This window comes from Leguminivora glycinivorella, chromosome 8 (assembly GCF_023078275.1).
Source record: "Leguminivora glycinivorella isolate SPB_JAAS2020 chromosome 8, LegGlyc_1.1, whole genome shotgun sequence".
Lineage (NCBI taxonomy): Eukaryota > Metazoa > Arthropoda > Insecta > Lepidoptera > Tortricidae > Leguminivora > Leguminivora glycinivorella.
The window spans coordinates 7,179,987-7,205,607 of record NC_062978.1 but is presented as its reverse complement, the minus strand read 5'-3'; the positions used below and the strand labels follow the sequence as shown (position 1 = coordinate 7,205,607).

General features: G+C 40.8%; 1 protein-coding gene across 1 annotated transcript in view; it reads left to right on the top strand.

The window, feature by feature from the left end:
- Nucleotides 1–25,621, top strand: part of LOC125228677 (ankyrin repeat and BTB/POZ domain-containing protein 2) — a 72,831-nt gene that overhangs the window by 37,965 nt on the left and 9,245 nt on the right. Inside the window, exons 3-17 of the mRNA XM_048133330.1 lie at nucleotides 6,281–6,456; nucleotides 6,925–7,106; nucleotides 8,886–9,044; nucleotides 9,507–9,636; nucleotides 10,214–10,337; nucleotides 10,557–10,688; nucleotides 11,454–11,580; nucleotides 11,934–12,079; nucleotides 12,700–12,881; nucleotides 13,279–13,407; nucleotides 13,934–14,115; nucleotides 14,414–14,523; nucleotides 14,734–14,841; nucleotides 15,365–15,603; nucleotides 15,856–15,996. Coding sequence (XP_047989287.1) covers nucleotides 6,281–6,456; nucleotides 6,925–7,106; nucleotides 8,886–9,044; nucleotides 9,507–9,636; nucleotides 10,214–10,337; nucleotides 10,557–10,688; nucleotides 11,454–11,580; nucleotides 11,934–12,079; nucleotides 12,700–12,881; nucleotides 13,279–13,407; nucleotides 13,934–14,115; nucleotides 14,414–14,523; nucleotides 14,734–14,841; nucleotides 15,365–15,603; nucleotides 15,856–15,996 — 2,267 coding nt within the window. The remainder of the gene's footprint in view (nucleotides 1–6,280; nucleotides 6,457–6,924; nucleotides 7,107–8,885; nucleotides 9,045–9,506; nucleotides 9,637–10,213; nucleotides 10,338–10,556; nucleotides 10,689–11,453; nucleotides 11,581–11,933; nucleotides 12,080–12,699; nucleotides 12,882–13,278; nucleotides 13,408–13,933; nucleotides 14,116–14,413; nucleotides 14,524–14,733; nucleotides 14,842–15,364; nucleotides 15,604–15,855; nucleotides 15,997–25,621) is intronic.

The window sequence follows — 25,621 nt, the reverse complement described above, 5'->3', positions numbered from 1 at the left end:
TGAGAGCGCCATTTTATTGAACAACTTTACTTGAGTTTTCTTGTCTAACATTTCTTACGGCACCTCCGGCTGATTCATTATCAACACTTTCTTGTTTAATTAATGCTGTTACGAATTAATTATCTCGCTAGTAGGGAGTTCACTGTATTCTCTAATTAGTAGACTAATAACTATGTATGTTTATTTTTTCAAACATGGTATGAAATATTGATGTTATGTGCCTTATATAATTGGCAGCGAAGTATGACGTTGCAGGTGCGGCTAGGACGATTGATAGATAATGGAATTTCATACAAACCTTGCAGGCCAAGGCCGGCAAAGTCTTCTTTTTTAATTTCCAAACACAGATAATTGTAACATAACATCCAGGTAATTAAAAAAAACTATAAGGGGCTTTATAGACGTGCCGACTGCAACTGGTACGGACCCTAGACAATATTTGATTTTGGGTGCGTTTTCATAGAAAAAAAATTTTTTTCGTTTTTTTTTGAATTTTTTTTTTACTTTTTGTTTTTTTATAAGCGTATACGGGGCATCAAAGGGGAACGAAAATTCGATTATTTTTGCGCTACGACGCACCGTTTAGGAGATACAGCCATCCAAAGTTACTATTTTCAGTAGACTTTATTTATTTCATACCATGTTTGAGAAAAGCACTATACATACCTCGGCGGGAAATGGGGTTGCCCGCCTCAGACCTATCCGGCCTCGCTTCGCTCGGCCGTCTATATGTCTATGTGTATATAACCCCCTTTGTCCCGGCCTCTGTAGTAATGTACTATTGTTTTCCAGATTTGTTTTTTTCTTCAACATTCATAATTAACGATGATAACTTGATAATCATGAAGTCCATCACTGGTACCTGTATTATTTTTATATATGTAAAGATCAGATACTTATGTTTCTGCCCAACCATGGACCTATGAAATGGCGTCTGATTATTTTTGGCTAATTAGATTTTGCCTTCTTGTTACGAGCAGCAATAGTCCTCGCTTGATTTACAAATTACCAGTCGTTAAATTAGGAACTAACTATTGCATTCATTTACTTTCGTTGTATGCCATGTTCCACTCAGTCCATCCGGCTTCTTCTCAGCTTTCCTTTCCTATAACTTTTTTCCACATTCATTCATAATATCTTAATTGTCGCATGAGTCGCATCCCTTTCTTCGCTAAACAGTTACAGCCAACAGCCAGCAGTGCCTTTTGGCATTAAGTGATTGTTGTGCAATAAAGTTTATATATACTTAAATAAATAAACAGTCTCATTTCCTCCACTTGCAATATAATGTATTACATAATATATTTACACATGCAATATACACATGACGTCAGGCCTAAAGATGCAAATATCAATTTTACTCCTCAATCGAAGATTCTTAATATATTAACCAACATCACAAACCTCCCAGTAAATCTGGTTGCACTGTGTAAACTTATACATATACATTTTCTCACTAGATTCAATTAACAACATAACATAATAGCCGCAACACAACGGGTTGTGTAACTCCAATTATTTGGATATTTTCGGCGATAAAATCACACATCTACAGCTTAGGTACTCGTAGATTGTATAGAATCGATTGGAAATTATATTTTCGAGTTGTTGTTTAGGAGCGTATTTTTCTTTACACCTACCGGGATATAGACCGAGTTTTCCCTTTTTGATTTTTGTTAGCTCCCAGTATTTCTACGAATTTACATACGATCCGTCCTGCACCCGGGCCGATATCGAATCGGATAATGTGAAAACGTTCTTAACCGTTTTTATTCCAACACTACATTTGATCTAAATTGATCCAACATTTGATCGTATAAACTATAAAGGAAAGGTAATTTGATGAAGTCACAAACGATAACTGGCAGATATGTGATTAGGAAACTGTCACATATAGGTGGGGCAACTCATCAAGATCAAAAGGCCGTGAAGGACCACCAAGGACAGGCGGAAGTATTGTGAAACTTAATTTTATACGCTCCTGCACAAAGATAAGGTTGATATTTGCGTAAGCTATTTTGCAGCAGCGCACTACACATTGTGTTCATGCATGGGTGACAATTATTACACGCCACGTTAGTTTGTTTACCAAGACTTGGCGCGATTACGCACTGACACTGACAGCAGACGGAGTAAGGTACAGCGGGGCAAATCTCGACTGGGGGCCATTGTAACTAATCCATTTCTTCCATTAAATAAATAAATAATAAATAAATAAATATTATAGGACATTCTTACACAGATTGACTGAGGCCCACGGTAAGCTCAAGAAGGCTTGTGTTGTGGGTACTCAGACAACGATATATATAATATATAAATACGTATATACATAGAAAACATCCATGACTCAGGAACAAATATCTGTGCTCATCACACAAATAAATGCCCTTACCGGGATTCGAACCCGGGACCGCGGCGTAGCAGGCAGGGTCACTACCGACTGCGCCAGACCGGTCGTCCATTATTACACTATGATGTTGAGTTCTACACTACATGTATCCACTGAACACGCCTACCATTATGTAACCGGTTGACACTCCATGTAATAATGCAGACATTGTAAAACATGGAAAAAATGGACCAGTTACATTTGCCCCCCCAAGCTATCAAATGAGGAACAAACACAGCAGAGCTAGCACATGATTGGCGCGATAGTATCTTTTTTTTAAATAGCCTATATTGTGTCCCACTGCTGGGCAAAGGCCTCCCTGTTTTCCGCCGCGATAGTATCTAGCCTTGAATAAAAAGGTCACACGTTTTTTTCTTTTTCTAATTGTATCACTTATCACTAATCCATACTAATATTATAAATGGGAAAGTGTGTGTGTCTGTTTGTTTGTCCGTCTTTCACGGCAAAACGGAGCGACGAATTAACGTGATTTTTTAAGTAGAGATAGTTGAAGGGATGGAGAGTGACATAGGCTACTTTTTGTCTCTTTCTAACGCGAGTGAAGCCGCGGGCAAAAGCTAGTATTATATGAAAATGGGAAAGTGTGTACGTCTGTTTATTTATCCATCTTTCACGGCAAAAAGTATCGACGAATTGACGTGGTTTTTTTATGTGGAGATAGTCGAAGGGATGGAGAGTGACATAGGCTCCTTTTTGTCTCTTTCTAACGCGAGCAGAGCCGTGGGTAAAAGCTAGTTGTATCATAAGTACGATGACATATGGATGGATAGTCTATCCTATCTCACGGTGTCATAACCTCGCACCAATCATGTGCTAGCCTTGCAGGAGGGGTAATAATGTCTCCATACAAACAAACGCTCTCGACTGTTTTGCCCCTAGTTTTTGAAAAGTAGTGAATTTAATTCATATAAAAATATATATAGATACGAACTCTATATTATCCCAAAGTTTAATCCTTGATAGAATGAGGAAGGTCTGCGGCTCACACTATCCGATCCGATATCGGATGTAGGACCGATATGCATTGAAGAAGTTTGATTTTTGCCTTTGAAATCCTTCCGACATACCACCATAATGTAAGAACGGGAAATTGCCATTAAAAAAAAACAAATTAGTGTAGGTGTATTGGAAATATTGGGATTAGAGTATTTTGGGAATAAGGCCTTATAGGGGACGGACTGAAAATCAGCGTTGCACCGTCAATTTGTAATAAAATGGCTGCGCAACATAACATGCTGAGCCCGTTCCTTTTGACATGCATGCTATTTGTCTATTTTATTTTTTAATATTTTTGTGTAAATGTTGAATTTTTATTTGTGTGTCAAAAAATGTTTTCTTATTCTTACTTATTCTTATAGTAGAGTATTTTGGCATTTCCGAGTGGACATCATTTAGGGTATTTTGGGATTATAGTATTTTGGAAATAGTACGCAATGAGAATGGTGCATATCGAGGACAGATTCCTTTTGGGAATGTAGTAATTAGGGTCTAGTGTGTTATGAGCAAAGGTTGTTTTGAAATTTTAGCATATTGACTACTAGTGTATTTTGAGTTTAGTGTATTTTATAGTCCAAAAGCAATCAAATTGTGATACTTACCGTTATGTAATTCAAAAGAGCTGTAAGATTTTCATATATTAGGTACTTGGTACTCGTACTTGTCTTGTTACTGAATGTTGGTTACTCATCATCATCCTCCTTGCGTTATCCCGGCATTTGCCACGGCTCATGGGAGCGTGGGGTCCGCTCTGACAACTAATTCCAAGATTTGGCGTAGGCAGGCACTAGTGTAACGAAAGCGACTGCAATCTGACCTTCCAACCCGAAAGGTAACTAGGCCTTATTGGAATTAGTCCGGTTTCCTCACGATGTTTTCCTTCACCGAAAAGAGACTGGCAAATATCAAATGACATTTCGCACATAAGTTCCGAAAAACTCATTGGTACGAGCCGGGGTTCGAACCCGCGACCTCCGGATTGAAAGTCGCACGCTCTTACCGCTAAGCCACCAGCGCTTCGGTTACTGTGTGATTATTACATTTTGATGTTTTTTTGCATCATACTCATGAGAGGCCTACATGTCTATTGTCTACGAGATTATAATATGTTACAAGGTATAAAAATGCACCACAACTTTCAACGTATTATACCTATGTATTTTAACTTTCCATATTTTTATGACTGTATGGGTAAGAAATTTCAAAACTTTTTACCTCCTTCATTACATACATGATGATGACATGAAGTTACTTAGCTGATATGCTAATCGTTTAAAGCAATTAGGTTCCTACATCTGTTTGAAATTTATTGATAACCATAACAATTTACAAATTATACTGAACGATGATTTTCCGCTATAAAATTAGCATTGTACACCTACCTAGGCCATTTCGAAAGACAATTTTAGCAAATTCAATAGACAATATAATTTTGCAACTCCATTGTGGAATTGGAGACAACCTTTCCGTATTGCCATTAGGGGTATTTAACATAAATTAAGAATAGAAGGAGTGTTGAAACAGTTTATTTATTTATTTGGGTAAACAATCACTACAAAGGCTTATTTAAAGTTAATTAATAGTGTTTGCAATATATGTGCCCGCCACCGTCTACCACTTATTAAATTGTTATGAATGTGTATGCAAAAAATCTGTATATTAACATTTTTTAAGTAATTGTCAACTATGCATGCATGTTTGAGGCAGTTGTGGTAGAGGCTCAGTAGTAAAGTATGAGCAGGGGGGAGGCAGACAACGATTCAATCTTAATGTTTTCTGGCCTATAACATACTGGCCCCTTAGCCGAATGGCATTTCTGCGACGCGAAACGCTACCGAAACGCCGCAGAAATGTAGTCTGGCTCTGTCGCGCCAATACACAAGAGCGATAGAGATAGATAACTACGAAAGAGATATTATCGTGAGCGTTTCTGCATTCGGCTACGCACACTGGCCCTTCGTATGAAGGTACTCATGGTCCTATGTTGAAATCCCATTAAAGGTCTCTTTATATGATATAATTGTAGAGTAGAATGTATTCTAAAAAAAAAACCTGTAGAGTACGTAATGAACTGTTAGCAAGACATGGCTATTATAGATTAGTCCTGCTCCGGTAGCCTTTGCCCGCTGCTCGCGTTGGCCACGCCGTCACGGTGAATTTCCGAAATGTTCGGAAACTAGCTTAGGTTCCGTACTTAGAACCAACGTTACCTATAGGTAGTACTACTTTTTAAGGTTTTTTAGGGCTTGCTGAGCATTTGAATCTTTGTTCTACATATACTCGAATCAGTGTGTACCTACTTACTTATTTTATTCTTTCAATAAGACAGGCAGGTATCAAAACCACGGCCAAAATCAAAACCATAAAACTCGGTCAATCTGTATTGGCGTTCCAGTTTCCACATTGTTTTTGTGTTCGGTCCCTAGCCCTACCTAATATATTTAATGAAGTATGTAAGTGTGTGTAGATCACCGTTATAATATAACTACATGAGGGGAAAACACACTGCTCGATTCGGACTTCTATCCGATCCATTTCTTATATTTGACTTATATATTTGATTATTAGGTTAGATCTAGTTTTTAAGTTTATGCGTGTTAATGTAAGATTATTGTAATTATTGATGGGCTTGATATAATATTTGTAAAGAAACGGATGTATAAATGCCAGATTAAAGTTTGATATTTGACGTATTTTAATGTTCGAGTCAGTTCAATATAAGTCTTTAATTAACCCCATTCCCATCACCTGTCCTGTTCCCGCCGGGCAGACTTCGTCAGAACATAAACTCGCTATTAGACAAGATTCAACAGCAAAACAATGACAGAATCTGCAATAGACTTAAGACAATTCATGTGTAATGTTTGTCGTCAGGCCTTCGAGTGGCGGGCGGCCCGACGAGTGGTGCGGCGTGGCGGGCGCGCGTGCGTTGCGCGTGCGCGTGTGCGCGGCGGCCGACGCGCCCGCGCCAGCGCACGCGCGCCGCCTGTCACCGCCGCCACCTGCGCGCCGCGCCTCCACCCCTCCTCCGGTAGATCCTGATACCAAGCGTGAGTATTGTAATCACTTGGAACCTAGTTAATAGCTCCTCTATATCATTGGCTACGATAGGCAATAGAGAGCTGTCTGGCTTACAGTGACCCATGCATTTGTGATGATTATAGGACAGTGCTATGCGCTGCAGGTTCACTTGTACGCCCTGACACTAAGCGTATACTCGAACGGCCAGTTGTGATAAACCTAGCCCGCAGTACACGCCCAGTCATCATTAACAACAGGTAAAGAATGATCATCCCACCCCACAGGATGGGGCGCGACTGGAAAAGGACACATCAGCATTATTACGAACGTGACCAGTTTAGTCTCCTGGACAAGGTTAATAGGCAGTAGGTACCAATTTGCAATTATACAATACAATTATACCACAAACACTCACTGCGCCAATTCTTTCAACTGGTAATGCCATGCTCTATTTTGTATCCATGTTGTAGCCAATAAATCTGACATGTTTTTTGCAGCCCTTAGCAGCCACAAAGAGCCGGTAAATGGCGCCGTGGCACTAAAGACCGTGAGCGGCGTATCTCCGTTAACAGCGGCGTCGGCGCCGGTGCGCGGTGCGCCGGCGCAAACCAGCTACGCGCTCGAGCGCCGCCCGCGCCACGACCATCACCATCGTCCGCCTGAAGCGCAACCTGCCCAGGTCAGTCCAAAGCCTAGAGCCTGCCCGGTCAATGTCACATTGACCGGGATGGATCGTGTAGACAGATTTTGCCAGCTGTTTCATTTGTCCTCCAGACGCCATTGTTCTGAGAGCGTGCACCAACATCATAAAGATTTGTTTTGACTGCGAAAGAGAGACGCAACAAATCCAAAATACTATTATCAGAATAGAGCCAAGCGTCACAAACTTTACCTACGCCTTTAAGTACAGGTATACAATCTTCCGCGAGATCTACCTAGTACATCACAAAACCACGAGTAAATTTACTAGTACCTAACAGCTACTAAGTTACATAAATCGATTGCAGGTATTTACCGAAATGGTCTTACGAAAGCAAAATATCCAAAAACAAACAAGTATCTAATTTGCAAGCGACCGCAAGCGTTAGCTCACAGTTATACCGTGTTTATGGTCAGTTACCTCATGTCAACAACTTAAAAACAAGATTAGCCTTGTGTTTTGTACATTTTGTAATTTGTAATGGCAGAGCGAATGTAAGTAGGCTGGTCCAGGCTCACAAGCATAAGTACGGGCATCATTACATCAGATTATCATTTTAACTAAGTAACTAGCTCTCGGCTCGACAAGAGTCGACAGTCTTACGTTAGGTACACTTGGTTAGTCTGAGCCAGTGGTGGGCAAACTTTTTTCATCGTGGGCGAAAAATTTACGGAATTTTAGAGACGGGCGACAGGCCAGATTTACACCATAAATTCATTTTTGTTACAGTGCTAGCCATATAACACAACTTTGAAGGGCCTAAGCGATACTCTCACTGGCTCTGAGCGATAAGCTCGACAAGCGATAAGTAGAAGCAAGTAAGTGACACAGAGGCAAACCGCATGTTACGCTACTGCGGTTTGGCGTAATAATGTAACATTATGGGGAGAAAATGTACAAACTTTGTGGTGTTTAATAATAGTTAGTGTTAGTACTTACCGCGCGTAAGTAAGTTGCGTCGGTCTAATTTTTGTACCATCATAAGATCATAAGATTCATAAGTCATAACTCCCTAGAACTATCATAGAACGACAATGTGAATAATCAAAACTCAACCAAAAACCACATGACTTTTGCCGTCACCTCTGTTTTGATTCATCCAATTGTTCATCTGATTCTAATTAAGCAGCGTAATAATTACAAACAATTACCCACGTAACAGGGAAAGTGTTAGCAGCAAAAAAAGCATTGTCTTTACCCAACTCCCACGATCTCTTGATAGGGAAAAGCGTAATCGGTGGGAAACATTAAAAGTTGAGCTGAAAGCGAAAGCGAGCGACAATGGGCGTATCTTTAAAGTTGTGGACGAGTTTCGTAATATGACTAACTAATGTAATATCATTTGCGTTGATTTATGTGTGGTTTTGATTCATTGGCCAGAAACAAATCGTAATTGGTCAATCATACTCATTTTTATAAAACGAGCTTCATGTAAGTTTAGAGAGCCTATACCCGGATCCATTCCATTCGTCCATTCCTCCAAAACGCTGGAGGCCTAGCGGTAAGAATGGATCCAGAGGTCGAGGTCAGATGGCTCTCGCTTTCATGAAACCTAGTGCTGTCTACGCCAATGTTTGGAATTAAAAGCGGAGCCCAGGCATCCATGACCTTAGCAAAAGTTCGGGATAACTCAAGGAAGAAAGTTCAAGCACACCGGCTCTTTACTTTTTGCTTGAAATAATTTTGATAAGGCATTACTGTTCCTTCATCATACGACTCTATCTTGTGTTAAACCTCATATGAATCTGTAATTTTCAGAATGGAGTCCGCGACTGCAACAGCAGTTCGGACGAGAACAGGTCTTCAGGACACGCATCGATGTCGGACAGCGGCGGAGCGGGGGATGCGGGGCGCGAGGAGCCCCGGCGCAGCCGTCAGCAGCCACACGTGCGGGGCAAGCACAGGCCCCACAACAAGGTACCTATATGCAATTGTGCACCAGCACTCCACAGCTTGACGACTAAGACACACAACCACACAGAGAGAGACTCTAAAGGAAAGAACGTGTACATCAATAGTAGTGCCATGTGCGAGGCAAACACAGACCCCACAACAAGGTATGTTCACTTGACACACAACTACCTACACAGAAAATAATTAACGCGTAAATCGATAGCGCCATATTTCTGCCAACACTTCACTCACTCACTCACTCACTCAATCACTTTATTTCGGCTAGAGGACGGAGGGGTTTAGTCCTTAGGCATAAGGGCAAAAGTCAAGGTTAGCCGGCAATATCCGTTGAAGATTATTTCCACTCTTCAGACTCTTTCACGTCAGAATCCTCTAGTTAAATTCAGTTACCAGTCAGTACTTTATCTTACCTACATTTTTTTTCAAAATCGAAACCCTTCCAAGGCTAAACCTGCTAAACCTTAGTTACAGTCACCGTGGCCGGGAGGTGGAGGACTCGAGGACATCCGGTCAGCCATCAAGCAGCTGACGTTGCGCTCTCGAGACAGCAGCAGCACGGCCACCAGCGGCGCCTCCAGCGGGAATGGGGCTCAAGGTAGGCGTTTTCTCGTTGATGCGTGAGGGCACACATGGTTATGACACCAGGGACACCGTACGGGAGCTCTTAGCACTCGCATACCGAATTACAAGACCGACGACCGCCGTATAGACGCGAACATTCCTGAAGCTGTTAATTGGCTTACTATCTTCCAAAGATTATCTGTGGCTATTTACCTAGAAAGGTACCTACTGATCCGTTGTTATTGTAAAGTGGGTGAAAAATGACAGTACCTGTATCCTTCAACAGATCTAATTTTCCGCTATAAAGTTGAGGGAAAAGATGTTTTTTCAGCAATACTACATTAATATTTCGATACGACCTTCAAACCTTCAAGAAAAGAGCGTAACACCCATCTTAAATGCCGGCAACGCACCTCCAACACATCTGGTGTTTCAGGTGTTTCGCTGCATGTGGGCGGCAGTGATCGCTTACCATCAAGCGACCTGTCTGCTCGTTTGCCTCCTATCGAATGAAAAAGTCAAATATAATAAGTTTCACGACACTTACTGAAAGGCTACTGGTTGTTGAAATTCCTGTATTTTTTTTTCAAAAAAGCTTTACCGAATTTCAGAAACCGGCAGTGCAGCAGAGGCGCGCCGCCGCCGGGCGCCGCTCGTGCGGCAGCCGTCCCTTGACACCGTGTGCACCAACGTCACCAGCGCAGACGAGTTCGTGTGGGTGGACTCTCACAACAGGTAAATCCTTAGATCACAGACTGGAGTACCTAACCTGTTGAAACCGGCGCCAAATTCTGGTCCGTCAGAAATGTGCTGACTTTAAATTGCATTTCTGATCGACTTCCGAAAACACACAATACTCAGGGACACTATCTCGTCAACGTAAATAAAATGTTGACCTTGACAATGCCTTTCCTTTACACCAAAGGTTAAATGAAAAATGTTTTCCTGATCCAGATTAGTCGAGCTACGCTGTGTCCCGTGGACGGCGAGCGAGATGAGCCGTGCGCTGCAAAGCGGCCGCTGCAAAGAGCTGGCCCCCAGGCTGGCGCCGGACACGCCACCGAGACTCGCTTATCTCCTGCAGAGGTACTTTGTCTTGTTTAGTACTGAGTAGCTATGTAGATATAGTATCTTATCTGTTCAATTTATTTAATTTAGAGTTAGGTATATTGGGCACAATCACGATGATCACAAGATATGATGTAAAACAGCAAGATCATGGTCGCTGACTGGCAGTCCCCACAGACAATTAGCTGTCAGAAAGTTCAAAATAAAAGGGTTTAGTCGATGGGCAGGGGTTAGGTTTTTGCATTGGTAACCATAGTCCATATCTGACTAATTTGCGAGGACCTTGGCTATAGTCCAACATCGGCCTCACCGTCAGGCAATGTTTAGCTTGAATGAGGCTGTCACTATTGGGTGTTAGGAGATTTTTTTTTTTTGTGTGTAGGGGGGCCTGGCTTAGGAGGGCCCTTGATTGTTGCTGCAAAGATGTTGTTCAGAATGAAACCTTTTATCATTGAGACAATGAAAGTATAAGAACGTCAAGGAAAACAGACACTTCAATGGGGCATTCAGATAGAAGCAGCGATTGAGAGTGAACGGTTGTTATTAGGCTCCTAAAATATATAAAAAAATATTGATTCAAAGCGTTGTTTAAATGTTCGGATGCTCTCCACCGATAGGCCGACTCTCTTACAGTACACATACCTTGCTGTTGGCTTTTACAGTCATCGGCCTCATCACAATGTTTAGCTTTTACGACCTTGATTGCTGCAAAGATGTTGTTCCCATTATCATTAGACAATGAAAATAAAGGAAACCGAATCCAAACATTTACTTTATTTGCAGGGCTTTAGTCCGAATATCGCGGGAAGCCCAACGCCTGTCGCAGAACTTCGGCTTCTGCTCCAAGCACGAGGTGGCCGGGGCCTTCAGGATCGTGCTCAGCACGTCGCTCGCTGATACTTGCATAAAGGTAATCGTCATCTTCACTTCACTCTTGCATAAAGGTAATCGTCATCTTCACTTCACTCTTGAACTCCAAGAAGCTAAAGAATTATTTACCTACTCAACCAACTTTTCACTTTTATTCCCTTTTACATCTCTGGGGCAGTTGTTTCTGAAATAAAGAGTACGTATTTTGTAGCCTTCCATAGAGAAGGGTCCTTATACTTCTTGTGTAATAAGGTCCATCGTATCAGAATTTCAGATAAAATGGTCCTTATTATACTAACATTTCTAAAAGCATAAGTAGATAGTACCTATAAGTAGGTGCGTACCCTTATCTAATAGAAAACCGAATTCTATCTACATATTTATGTTTGTCAGGGTTGCCAACGCGCAGCCACGATGTACGCGACATCAGGGAGTGCGGCGCGGCGGCTCGGCTCCGCGGCACGCGCGCGCACCAGCCTCGCCCCAGGCCGCTTCCAACGCTGGATGCTGGACGTGCGCGTGGCTTCCTTCGTTCACGAGTAAGAATCCTTTAATGAGTTATGCACCCATAGTCAGGCATTATATATTATGCCTCTCCAAATTCCTTCAGCCTGATATTTTTGCCTGTCTCGTAATATTGGCCTTTCAACTGGTAGGTCTAGTTTAAGTAAAAAGGCCAGTTAGGTTTGGGCAGCACCTACCAGGTCACTGGCTAATTGCAGCAATGAATGTAGGATGAGCGTCCTTCATCCACAATGATTCTTCTTTTCTTTCTCTAGTCTATCGAATCGCTTAAATAAATCGGGTCTTAAGAAAGATGTCGAATAAAATAGGCTTTGCCAACAATGAGCAAGTGATTGGCAACAACGTTCGTCGACACACACTCACGCAATTTTTTCATTTACGATTTCATAATGTAGTTAAAATTCTCAGATCACTTTACATCCTACTAGCTTTTGTCCGCGGCTTCGCTCGCGTTAGAAAGAGACAAAAAGTAGCCTATGTCACTCTCCATCCCTTCAAGTATCTCCACTTAAAAAAACACGACATTTCGTCGCTCCGTTTTGCCGTGAAAAACAGACAAACAAACAGACACACACACACTTTCCCATTTATTATATTAGTATGGATACCTATTATTTGTATTAAAAATTGTCAGATACGCGGCGATATACCTCTGCGCCGGCATGGAGACGCTCCTAGAAGAGATCGCTCTGACCGCGGGCAGCGGCACCGGCCCGGTGACTCCGGCTGCGGTGGACCACGCCGTCGCCAACTGCGCCGACCTGTGGGGTCTGCTGCAACCCTACAGCCACCTAAATGCTGGCCGTATCGCCTCAGGTGGGTAACTGGAGAACGCTCTGATATAGGACTCCCTTTCGTCATTTAAGTATATCGTGAATGTGATGTCACAATAATGTCAATTGTCATCAGCACTTTGGTTTATCCAGAGTTGGTATAATATTTAGGAACATTACGACTGAATGAGTTATGGGATTTAGCATCATCGGACTTGGTCACATCCTCAGTCGTGGCAATCCTGGTAGGAAATCATAGAAACCTCCCGAGGCACAAAAATATGCCACGCGCTAAAAATCCATATCTAAACTTGTTCTTAGAAAATGTGTAAAAACTTTTTAAGGTAGTTCCCTAGTCATTCCACAGCTGAAGCGTTTGCGTAGCGAAGCTTCTCTCAAGCTGTACTGTGTGTCACAACCTGACAAATGTGTCTTTACAGGAGCACTCTCCATTTCCCGCTGGGAGTCGATGAGCTCGATGGGTTCCGGCTCATCGTCTGGTCCCTGCCGTCCGGAGCACAGGCAGTTGGGACTCAGCCACGATTCGGGCATCACCACCAATGGGTCTGGTAAGACATCTTTACACTTAAAGCTGGTAGAATCACACAGCTGGTTACGAAAAAGTAAATAATTACCTAAGACTCTTAAGACGCCTCTTTTCTTCCGATAATATTTGACGACGCTTCGTAAGTAAATGTCGATATGAACTCTCCCAGACTGCAGAAGCAAGTGTCGATAAATGGTGCAATTTTTCTGCTTGTTCTGGATTTATTACATCTCACATTTACAAGAAATCCTCATATTCATATTCATTTATTGCTTTCCATGCAAGAGCTTTCGCGTGATTAGCGTTTTTGTAGGGAGCGACTACACTACATAGACGCTAAGCGGCATCTATCCGTCAATTGCGGCATTACATACTATAATCTAGTCCTCACGGCCCGGCTACGACATTGGTCTAAGCGCGACAGCGGTGAGCGGCAGCGGCAGCCATACGTGCGAATGAAAAATCCCATCGCTGTGTCTCGGTCTAATGTATGGCCGCTCGCTCTAATATGCGTTGAACAAAACAAATATGTAATAAATTGTTCGCAGGTGGGTCCGGCACCTCCGCCGGGTCCAGCGGCAGCACGGGGTCGGGCGCGTCGGTGCTGCTGACGACGTGCGCGGGCTCCGCCGCCGAGCTGCGCGCCGTGTTGCGCCGCGTCGCGCCGCGCCACGCGCCGCTGTCGCCCGGCGCCGAGCGCGCCCTCTACTACTTCATGCGGTGCTCGCAGGTATCATCATGCATAGGGTAGCAATGGGGTAGGCTGGTCAAAGCATTTTCCAAATGGTGTTACCAGCATGACTTGTCCTGTCAATACCTAGAACTTTGTCAAATACCTTTCTTCAAATAAAGGAAAAAAATAGAGATATCAATCATTTCCTTAACTTCATAGAGGGTTATCATTATGAGAGAGAGAGTGACACCGAAAGTCTTCAGGAGGGGGAAAGGCCTCACTCTGTAAGTAATATGTTCCCCTGTAATTGTAACCTTGTATTTTTGTAATTCATACCAGTCTCTCGTGATTGCAGTTGGAGCATAATTTGAACACAGCGTCGACGGCCAGCTGCGCAAACGGTCTGTGGGGTGAAAGAGGCGCCGGCGCCCTGCCTCCTCTCGGCGAGTGGGTCCGGGTTATTAGGTATGTTTATGTGAATACCGTGGTGCCTCAGACACAGTTACTCATGTCTATTATTACTCATAATTTTCTACTGCATTTTTATATCAAGTCGATAATTATAGGGATACATAATACATTTTATACAGGTACTCTAAACTTCGTAGAACTATTAGTCGTCACATTAGAACACTTTAGTACTACCGTGTGTGTTGATCTCATCCTTATTTCCAGAGCGCATGCAGCGCTACGGCCGCCGCCCGCCGTACCAGACGCCGACGACGTACTGCAGGCCGCCCGTCTGCTGCTGCCGCACGCCGACTGCCCACCCAGACCTGTCACGTAATCCACCACCACCAGGATACTGGCTATAGCCCCCATCCGCCATGCTTGACGCTGCCTGACATGTAACAGGCCGCTGGATAAACTACCTATCATTAATATGTAACAAATGATCTCTAGATCTATACCAAAGACATATATAACTCCGTATAGACAGATAAAGTCTAAGAAAAAAACGTACCTCGGTACCATACAGAAAAAGGTACGGTGGCCTAGATGGCATTACGCCTTTGGGGTACGCTCAGCTAGATGGCGCTAATATTAATATTTGACATTTTAACACATATCAAGCTAACTATATGAGCCAAATTGTCAAAACTGAGGTTCAAATGTTTTAAGCTTGTGTCGAGAGATGGCAGTCTATGCACTGTGATTACACATTTTACTTTGACAGTAACTCTCTGTATACTACTCGATTCTCTTTGTCTATACGAAGACTACCAAAGTAGATATGTGGTTATGCCGGTGTAACTATTATCTAGGACATAGGCACATCCAAAATATGAAAATATGATTTTTCCAGATTGGAAGAAGCCATAGAGCCAGCGTGGTCCCGCTGCACACGCGCCGCGGACGAGCTCTCCCGCGCTGCGCTGGGACTAGCTCAACGCGCGCTACTGAGCGGACGGCCCGACCTGCTGGGGGGCGTGAAGGCGCTCCTACCGTCCGCAGGACTCGACGCTACCGACGCGGCTGGCCTGACGGTGCTGATGAAAGCTGCGCTGGCCGGAGACGACCAGATTGTGGCGGTAAATAAGCGGTGTAGAACTGAATCAATCAGTCTAGCTTAACTTATATATTTATTACGAGGTTTAGATAGGTTACGTTAGTTTAAAATTTAGTTAGTAGATACAAAACCAATATTTACTTCTAAATCATATGTATAATACATATCTATTTAGCAAAAAATCTAACATGGCTACACGAAGGGGAACTCTGTATTCTAGAATCGATCGTCCATGGTAATGGCCATTATCCTCTAAAGTAACTCAGCTAGGTACTTAACTGTTGTAGATGCTTTGGAGTCGGGTGCAGACCCGAACATCGAGACACCGGGCGTAGCGGCACCACACGCACTTCTATCCCCGCGCTCCCCGCACGGAACAACCCCAGCCCCCGCCAACCAATCGCCAGCTTACACCCCACCTACTGCAGGTTTGTATTGTACCGTTGCGTTTTTTACTAGAACCTCATTATGTTAAATCATAAAGATTGTAAATAGTTGGTACCAAGAATTTTATATATATCTCTGGATAGTGCGTGCCGACCAATGAGTTGAAGCCAGGTTCATTCACCTTTACTCCTATGTTCTATCTCATTCCAACACTGTGATGTATTGCCAGATAAGTTAATAAAAAAAACGTATAAAACATTCTTCAATCAAATTGACTTACTTTTCTTTGTATTATACAAAAAAAAAACTCAATCAAAAACCTTATTTCTCCGGTATTTACCTCCTGCTACAAAACACGGAGAAACTAAAAAGCCAAAAATAATAAACCTTTCAATTCAGATTTCTTATCGTATTGCAATAAGCTAAACATCCAAATTATAAACAAATCAATTATTTTTGTAGTCGGTACCAGACCTGTTCGTCGCCTTTCTATTGCCTGTTTGCCCCACCCAACCATACACAGGCTGGTACCGACTCCAAAAATAATTGATTTGTTTATAATTTGGATGTTTAGCTTATTGCAATACGATAAGAAATCTGAATTGAAAGGTTTATTATTTTTGGCTTTTTAGTTTCTCCGTGTTTTGTAACGCGCTTATTTTTGAAGGCGGTTTTATTTTTTGTTAAAAAGTTTATTTATTTGTTGATTTTTAGTGGTTCCTAGTGATATTATATGTATCAGTCCGAATACATGTACAGTAGTGAAAGAATTATCCTTTAACTCCTAACCATTGAGGAGTTGACCTTCCATCATCAGCTCAGTTGATTTTTAGTGGTTCCTAGTGATATTATATGTATCAGTCCGAATACATTTACAGTAGTGAAAGAATTATCCTTAAACTCCTAACCATTGAGGAGTTGACCTTCCATCATCAGCTCAGCCACATAAAATTATTACCATCAGACGTAAATACTGGTGTACCTTTGAAAAATAGACTAAAAACATTACATGTGCCTATAACATTTGAAGAGTTCCCTCGATTTCTCCAGGATCCCATCATCAGACCCTGACTTGGTGCCAATGGGACCATCTCGGGGTTATACCGGTTCGATCAAAAAAAAAATTTTGAAAATCGGTCCACGATTCTCGGAGATATCGAGTAACATACAAAAAAAAAAAAAAAAAAAAAAAAAAAAAAAAAAAAAAAAAAAAAAACATTCAGTCGAATTGAGAACCTCCTCCTTTTTTGAAGTCGGTTAAAAAAATATGCCCGATATGTCAGAATTGTCAAAATTCATTCACCGATTCAGAAATTTATTTTGCAAAATAAACGTTTTTCGACGATTTACTTAAGTTCTGAGCTATGTATTGCATAGTGAACCATTGTGGAAGTAAATGGAAACCGAAATCCGACGTAAAATTTCACAAGTAAGTACTTATTTTACCAAAATGTTCATAAACCTCACTGGCAATAAATTTTCTTCTATTTTGCTTGTAATCTTGGTTAGTTCTTATCATTATATTGGTTTCATTGTCTCAAATTATATCAAAATTCCCACGAATAGGTTTAGAACGATAAATATGACCTTTAAAGAAAAATAATGCTATGTGTGGTTTTACGACTAGGGTGACCAATCTTTTTTCTTGCATGGTATTTACTCTTATTGAATGGAGCTAAATCTATCAACTTGGTACGGTTTCTATGTTCATAGTTCATATCACAGTATAATAATACCAACTTTATATAATTTATGTCTTTACAATTAACATGAATAATATTAAACTTTTCAGTGTTCCAAAAGATGAAGGAAGGAGGCAGCATTGGCTGTTGGCTGTCGATTGTACCGATAAAAGGAAATGTTTCAGAGCGTTCGACAATTTGCAGATTTGCACTTTAAGCCTGAAGATTATGACACAGAAAGAAATTTTAAAAATCAGTCCAGTAACGACGGATATATCGTGGCCTAAACATTAAATTGAGATACATATATACATGCGAAGAGAATTGAAATACGTACGAATTGAGAACCACCTTCCTTGAGATTTGGGGCGGCGCTTAAAAATAAAGATACTGTTTTAAAACGTCCTAGTATTTCATTATTTCCCCATTGACAAATACTTCCCTTATATTTTTGTGGCTATTCCCACTAGTTACCACCAAGTTTTTACCTGTCCTAACTACTGGGATTTCCCCCACATTGTTAATTACCACACCGGGGGTTGATAGCTACTGGGATTAGTTTTTCCAGTAGTTACTACCAAAATATTATTGTGATGACCAAAACACTAAAATATATATTCCATTGCATGCTTTAATAAACACAGGTGTCAGTTAGTAAAAGACAAATACTTATGTAACTCCGTATAGACAGATAAAGTCTAAGAAAAAAACTTACCTCAAAACCATACAGAAAAAGGTACGGTGAGCTAGATGGCGATACACCTTTGGGGTAGGTACGCTCAGATAGATGGCGCTAATATTAATATTTGACATTTTAACACATATCAATATCATATCAAGCTGAGAATATTGTCAAAACGGAGGTTCAAAGGTTTTAAGCCTGTGTCGAGAGATGTAATACGTCAAATTCCGCGGGATATCCCTAATGTATGCTTAATCATGGACACCCTAAAGAAAGAGATGCAAGACCGGCGTGACGTAATTCAAGGTCAAATTTTCTGGCTTCAAAGTAATGTTCGGCGTGCAACATCCATGTATATAAGATTCTTGGTAGGTACTCACCTAAAATACGATATGCCATCCTTTTTAAAGAAAAGCTTGCTTGAAATAGAAGTGACATAAACATTGAACTACTATGTACTACGTATGGAATGTAGAAGTTAAAGGAAGCCTAACTGTCGAAGTAGAACAGTCGCAAAAATGACCGGCTGTCAGTGTTAAACTGAAGTTACAAATCTCTCCGCTAGGAGCGCATATGTCACTCAATGGACAGGAACATAACATGACATTAGACGTTCTTTTCTGTAGGCTGATTTCGTCAGGTTGTACATGTCAAGACGTAGTCCCATGGTAGTGCGCTTGCTTCGTATGCAGATGTTATCAGGTTCGATCCTGACAGCGGTCTTTTTGTTATTATTATTTTTATTTTTTTTAATTCTCTTTTTGTGTATTTTAATTGTGTTTAGTTACTGTTTTATTTATGATATGTCTATTTACATTGTTTGCCCCATCCACGGTAATGTTGTAAGTCTTTCGAATGAAATTTCCTTTATTTTCGCATAAATTTAATTTTAATGTTGTAACAAAATTTATGTATAATAAATTAATAATAAAATAAGGAAAAAATATATGTAGAAAAACATATAAAAAACCCTCATCAGGATTTGAACCCGGGACCTCTTGCTCCGTAGGCGGGGTTACTACCGAGAAGGCTAAGATATTGTCAAATCCTTATGTACCAGCGATTGCCGCGCCACCTATCTCCTCTTTTATTTATGTGCACATTTGATACTTAAAGATATCGCTCCTCCCTCTAATCTCCATAGTACTACGTACTAGAAATGACAACTCGAACATATTCTGTGCGCCGACCGGCAGCGGCGGCAGTGCGAGGCGCATGCGCGTGAAGCGAACCGTGTCATAGAGTAAGACTTGACCACCTAGACGCGACACTTTTAGTGTAGACCTTTGTTTTATACTTTGTGTGTGAAATACTAAGTAGTTTACTTTTAGCACTATTATACATTGTTATATTGAATTTCTACTCAGTGAAATAAAAATAAGTAATTGTTTTTTTCATAAATTTTAATTTCTTTTCAATAAAATTAATTTTGTAAGTTTCTGTCGCTCAGAATAATAATCGCGTCATTCACCTTGTTTTATCTCCCTTAAACACCGGTTGCATTAAATACTATAATACTATTTCAGTTTTGGTGTCACTATTTTTCGTCAATAATGAGAATTATAATTCAGAAATAATTCAAAATCATGCTTATTGTATAATATTATCGACTAAATTTCGTATTTAGAACCGTGTAATATTCAAAACTATAAATTGAAATAAATATTTTTATATTATATATTGAAAACAGAATATGATCACAATTATTATACCTTATTACCTACATGTCATGTCTGCGCGATTCATCTATGATTCCAGTTGTCAAAATGGCGGCCATAGCATCGCGTTTAAGGAGCCCGTCCCTTCATTATAATAATTACTTAAATTAAGTTAGATCAAAATAGCTTGTCTACTAACCGATGAAATGTGACACCGTCACTTTTATTAGATTTTCTCGTATGGCTTCAACAGTATCTTATAGCACAGGAAGGCATTTTTTCATTTTATTTGTGTGCAGTCAGAGACAACCTCCTCCCACCACGCGCAGAGACTGACTGAGGCAACATAAGTCCACTGGACTTATGTTCGTGGCGCAAACTTTTTGTTCGCCGTGTCCTCTCTAGTACATTATACCTCAATGGACATAAATAGGATTAGGGACGTAGGCGGTGCAATAAAAACCATCATATCTTATCCTCTGCTTCTTTGCCTTCTCATATGTTTCGTATCTCGTTCTTTCAACTTGTCATGATTTGATGATTAATGGGAAGTCACCAACGGCCAGCCAAGCCACCCAGGTCACCACTTGTGTGGTGAGTATGGTGATATCAAAGAACAACTATTAAAAATGTAAACAATTAACAAGCAATGCCCAAACCGCGCATGCACGTATAATGCTTTTCTCTAGGCAAAGCCTTCGTTAATATATCGGCGAGCATTGAGTCGGTCGGTAAGTACTTTAACTCAATACTCTTATTGTCCTTTAATACACTTCGCACAAAGTGATACTTTATATCAATATGTTTGGACCGAGAATGAAACATTGGATCGCTCGCAAGACATATTGCCCCCTGATTATCTACATGTAAAGATAATGGTGCATACTTACGTAACCCAATTTCAGTAAGCAAACTGTTCAGGTATATAGCTTCCTTCATTGCCGATGCCAAGCTTATATACTCCGATTGACAAGATGAAGTGCTCACACACCTCTGTTTTTCTGATCTCCAGCTTACACAACCAGCTCCTAACATAAAAACATAACCAGAATAAGAACGCCTATCTATCAAACAACCTCCCCAATCAGCATCCGAATAACCATGCAATGATTTACCTGTCTTTTTGTAAATAAGTCCATATTGTTTCGTATGCTTCAGGTATCTCAAGACACGCTTTGCTGCATTCCAACATTCCTCGTTAGGGCAATCCAGGAATTGACTCAATACAGCCACCGTATTCGTAATATCAGGTCTCGTTCCCGTAGAAAGATACATCAACGAACCTATAATTTCGCGATATGGGTATTGTTCACGCGCACTGCACTTATTCACCGGTTTTCCTATCTTTTGCTTAAATTCCATAGGCGTAGATATCGGTTTACTTTCATTCATATTAAATTTAATTAACAAATCGTCAATATATTTTTGTTGTGACAATTTCATTCCATTGTCAAATCTGTCAAACTCTATGCCTAACATATACTTCGCAATGCCATAATCTTTCAATTCAAACTTTTCGGCCAGTTCCTTTTTGAAATGTTCGATGCATTCACCTCTTTGCGATGCGACGAGTATGTCATCCACATAAATTAATACAAAGAGTTTAGTTTGCGAGTCTATATTTTTAAAATAAAGGCATGGCTCATTTAAAGATGCTTGCAATCCCATGCACTTCAGCTGTTCATCCAGTCTGATGTTCCACTGTCTACCAGCTTGTTTTAGGCCGTACAGCGACCTCTTGAGCTTGCATACATTGCCTCCAGACCTCAGGTCGCATAACAACTTGCTAGCTCTTTCATATATGAATGAACCTGGCTGCTCCAGTCGTGTTAAATCTTGCAAACATTCGTCAAGAAGATCTGGTACCTTCATATATATCTCTTCTTCTAATAATCCATTTAAATACGCCGTATTTATATCCAACTGATGAATTTCAAGATCCAGTTCCACTGCAAGTGCAACTAATAATCTTACCGAATCAAGTCTAGCGACTGGCGCAAAGGTTTTCTGGTAATCGACGCCGTAACGTTGGCTAAAGCCTTTCGCCACCAGTCTAGCTTTCTTTTTCTCAGTCTTGTCGATATTTAACTTCGTCGTTAAAATATATCGGCAACCAACGACATTTCGGCCCATAGGTTTCTTGACGATATCAAAAGTGTCATTTTTAATTAAACTTTTGACTTCTGACATTATTGCATCCTTCCATCCTTTTCGCTCGTTACCTGATAAGGCCTCTTTCAGACTAATCTCGGCAACTCCAACGAAATCTTCGCAGTCTCCATACTCCTCAGTTGACTCAAAGCCTTCTTCCGCAGAAACCTCTGGTTCTATGGCAACTTCTGGCTCTGCGACAATCTCTGGCTCTACGACAACCTCTGGCCCTTCGATAACAGGATCCGGTTCTATGATAACTGTGTTGTATATCTTCCGAGGACGCCCAACATGACCTCTCTCCAGTCGCGGTCGCCCTGGACCTCTCTTCACTATCCTCCCCCCATCTACATGAACTTCATCTTGATGATGATCATGTTGAGATGGTACTGCGACAGTACCTGGAACATCTGTCATTTGACGGGCTTCAACAGGAATATCCTCTTCTCTCTCGGGTTCAGGATCGCGATCACTCGATGACCTTATGTACACATCCTCGTGATCAGAGATCTGTTCTATCGGATTTCCACTAGTCTGAGTCGGATGGAACTCTACATCTACCGATAAAGGTTGATTTGTAGTATTTGCCGATCTTTTCTTATCGATTTCAAAACTCGATCCGTTTCTTTTCTTCACGTTTATCTTCACGTTATGTTTGATTTTTAACTTTTCATTGCATAGTCCACTCGAGCTAGAAAATGGCAACCTGCTTATTTTTCCTTTCGCACAAATTTTACAATCATACAATTCTGTTACATCTGACATCTTTAAATTCATGCCAGATTTATTTAAAACTCGGACAAGATCTTTCGCATTTAAATGACCAAGACGTTCGTGCCACGACCATACGTCAACCTTTCGCTCAGAAATCGCTGACACTACACCACAATGTTCCTCGACGTAATATAAATTACCTTTCCGATTTGCGACTAGTTTAGTATTACCATAGCTATCTTGAACACTAGCTATATTTTTGTTGAACGTAATGCTATAACCTTGATCGGTAATTTTTGCTACTGAAATCAGGTTACATCGCAAATCCGGAACAAATAATGTATTTGGCAATTGCACTTCAGTTTTAGAACCATTATCACATGAAGAAAATCTAACTGTCCCCTTACCTTGTACGTTTGTGCTCGAATTCGTTGCTAAATTTAGCTTACCGGACAACGGTAGTAATGAAGTACCAAATTTATCTGCATCGTTACACAAATGTGACGTACACCCACTGTCAACGATCCAATTTCCATTCTCGTTCCCAACAGCATTAGCATCTGAAACACAATTGAATGTTACAAAATTGGAATTAACATCATGTAAATCACTTGAGTTCGACACATACTTTGCACTGTCATTACGTTGTTCCCTCTTTTGAGTACAATCCGAGGCTTTATGACCGTGTAAATGGCATTTGAAACATTTAAAATTGAATTTCGAACTAGCCTGCCCTGGGGCATCACATGCGCGTTGACGTTGCTCTATGCCACTCTTTGGCTTAGAAGATTTCTTTCCTCTTACAAGAAGTGCCTTATCTACACATTCTTTCTGATTTCTGGAATATTCCTCTTCTAAAATCTTCACTTTCAGTGCGTCTGGTTTTGGCAATGCATCTCTAGATTCTATTGCACATCTAAAATTGTCAAAACTGGACGGTAAACTATACAGAAGCATTATAGATGTCAAATCGTCAGGCATTTCAATGTCCATGTCAGATAATTGGCTTATTACTTCGAAAAATCTCAAAACATGTTCCCTCAAATCGCCGTTTTCATCCAATTTACGCAGTAACAACTCTTTTAACAGTGTAGCCTTTTTCGCAGGTCCTTTGGAAGCATGAATATCCTTTAACTTTAACCATACGTCACGCGATGTCTTGCAACCTCTCAGGTGCCTCAATTCGCTCGGAGTTATGGATAAAATTAGGTCAGACTTAGCTTTGGAATCTCCTGTCTCCCATTTCGCTACTTCGGCTTCTCCACTTTCTCCAGCTGGCTTCTTGATACTCCCGTTCACGTATCCCCAGGCGTCGTTTTTTATCAACACTGCTTCTACTTGGATCTTCCACGTCTCATAATTACTCTCGTTGAGTTGGTCAATTTTCACAGTACTACTCATTTCCGCTGAAAATTTCTTCCTTTTACCGTTAACACAATTCTTGATTCGTACGAGGGACCATAACCATTGTCACAGTATAAAACCAGTAATAACTCTTCTTACAAACTTCACGCCGCGCGGTGTGTCCCCCTCCCTCCCCTCGCATGCGGCGAAAACATGCGAAACTGGTGATTATTGGGCTGGACAGTCGGGGCCGCGTTTGCGCGCTGTGTTGACGTGTTGAGTTCGGGAGAAAATGACGTCAGCACCGAAGACATATTTTCGTTACTGTAGTGTTTATGGGTGTATGGAAAGTTCTCAAAATGCGGAAATGTCATTCTTTAGAATTCCTAGACACCCAGAAAAGTAAGTGGTTGTTATATATTTGCAGTGTTAGGTACATTATTGCTTACGTAAATGGCGTAAAAGTGAGATTTAAAGCTAGAATGACACATTAAAATCAATAAGGATTTATCTGTAACGACATTTAGGTAGATGCTGCGATCTATCTAGCTCGAAAGTTTGGTACCTACTTAAATATTGTGCAAACATCTATTCAAACATTTTATGTAAATATGATTTCGTCAGTATTTAAGAAACAAATACGTACTTGAATCTTTATTAGATAAAAAGGTAGAAAGAGCGTTGGTACTAGCATAGCGCCATACACAGTTACTAATACGAGTAGGACAGTAGGTACCTACGTTTCTAGTTCAAACGAATCTTTTTTTTATTGTGATGGATTGGGTGTATTCTAGAGAAAACATATAAAATGAACACTTAAATTAACGCTTTTGCAATTATTGTTACACAATCTACTATTGCGCGTATGAGAGTAATATATTTATAATGATTTTTTGTATCTTCAATACTGACTAATGTGGTGTCATGACGTGGTATTGTTATACTAAAACCTACTTACAGTTAATAGTACCTATTAGATTTACAACAACTTACATTGTACGAAGTCGATTATAGTAACGTTGTACAACCCTGCGTGACCTTGCGCAGTAGTAACGACCGCGCCGCCGCTGCCGGAGATTAACTACTGATATATCCTTATACTGTGCCATTGTGGGGGATATCCCACAGGTCTAACACTATATAGCAGAGATCTATAGCACAAGGAAACCAAGAAAGTGTACACCAGGAATTTATTCAATGTTTACATGAGAACTGTTATTGACCGACTGACTTACAAAACGTAAACAAACATATCAAAGAATCGGTTGCTATACCAAATACAAAATATGACAGTATTCCTTCAACAGCCAGTACTGTGGCCTCTTAGGCACAACTCGATTCTATCGAATATCTCATTATCATTATATTCAATAGTGAGTATGGACAGTCGATAGTGATTATTTTAGCAAACTATTTTTTTGGCGCCTTTTTCTAC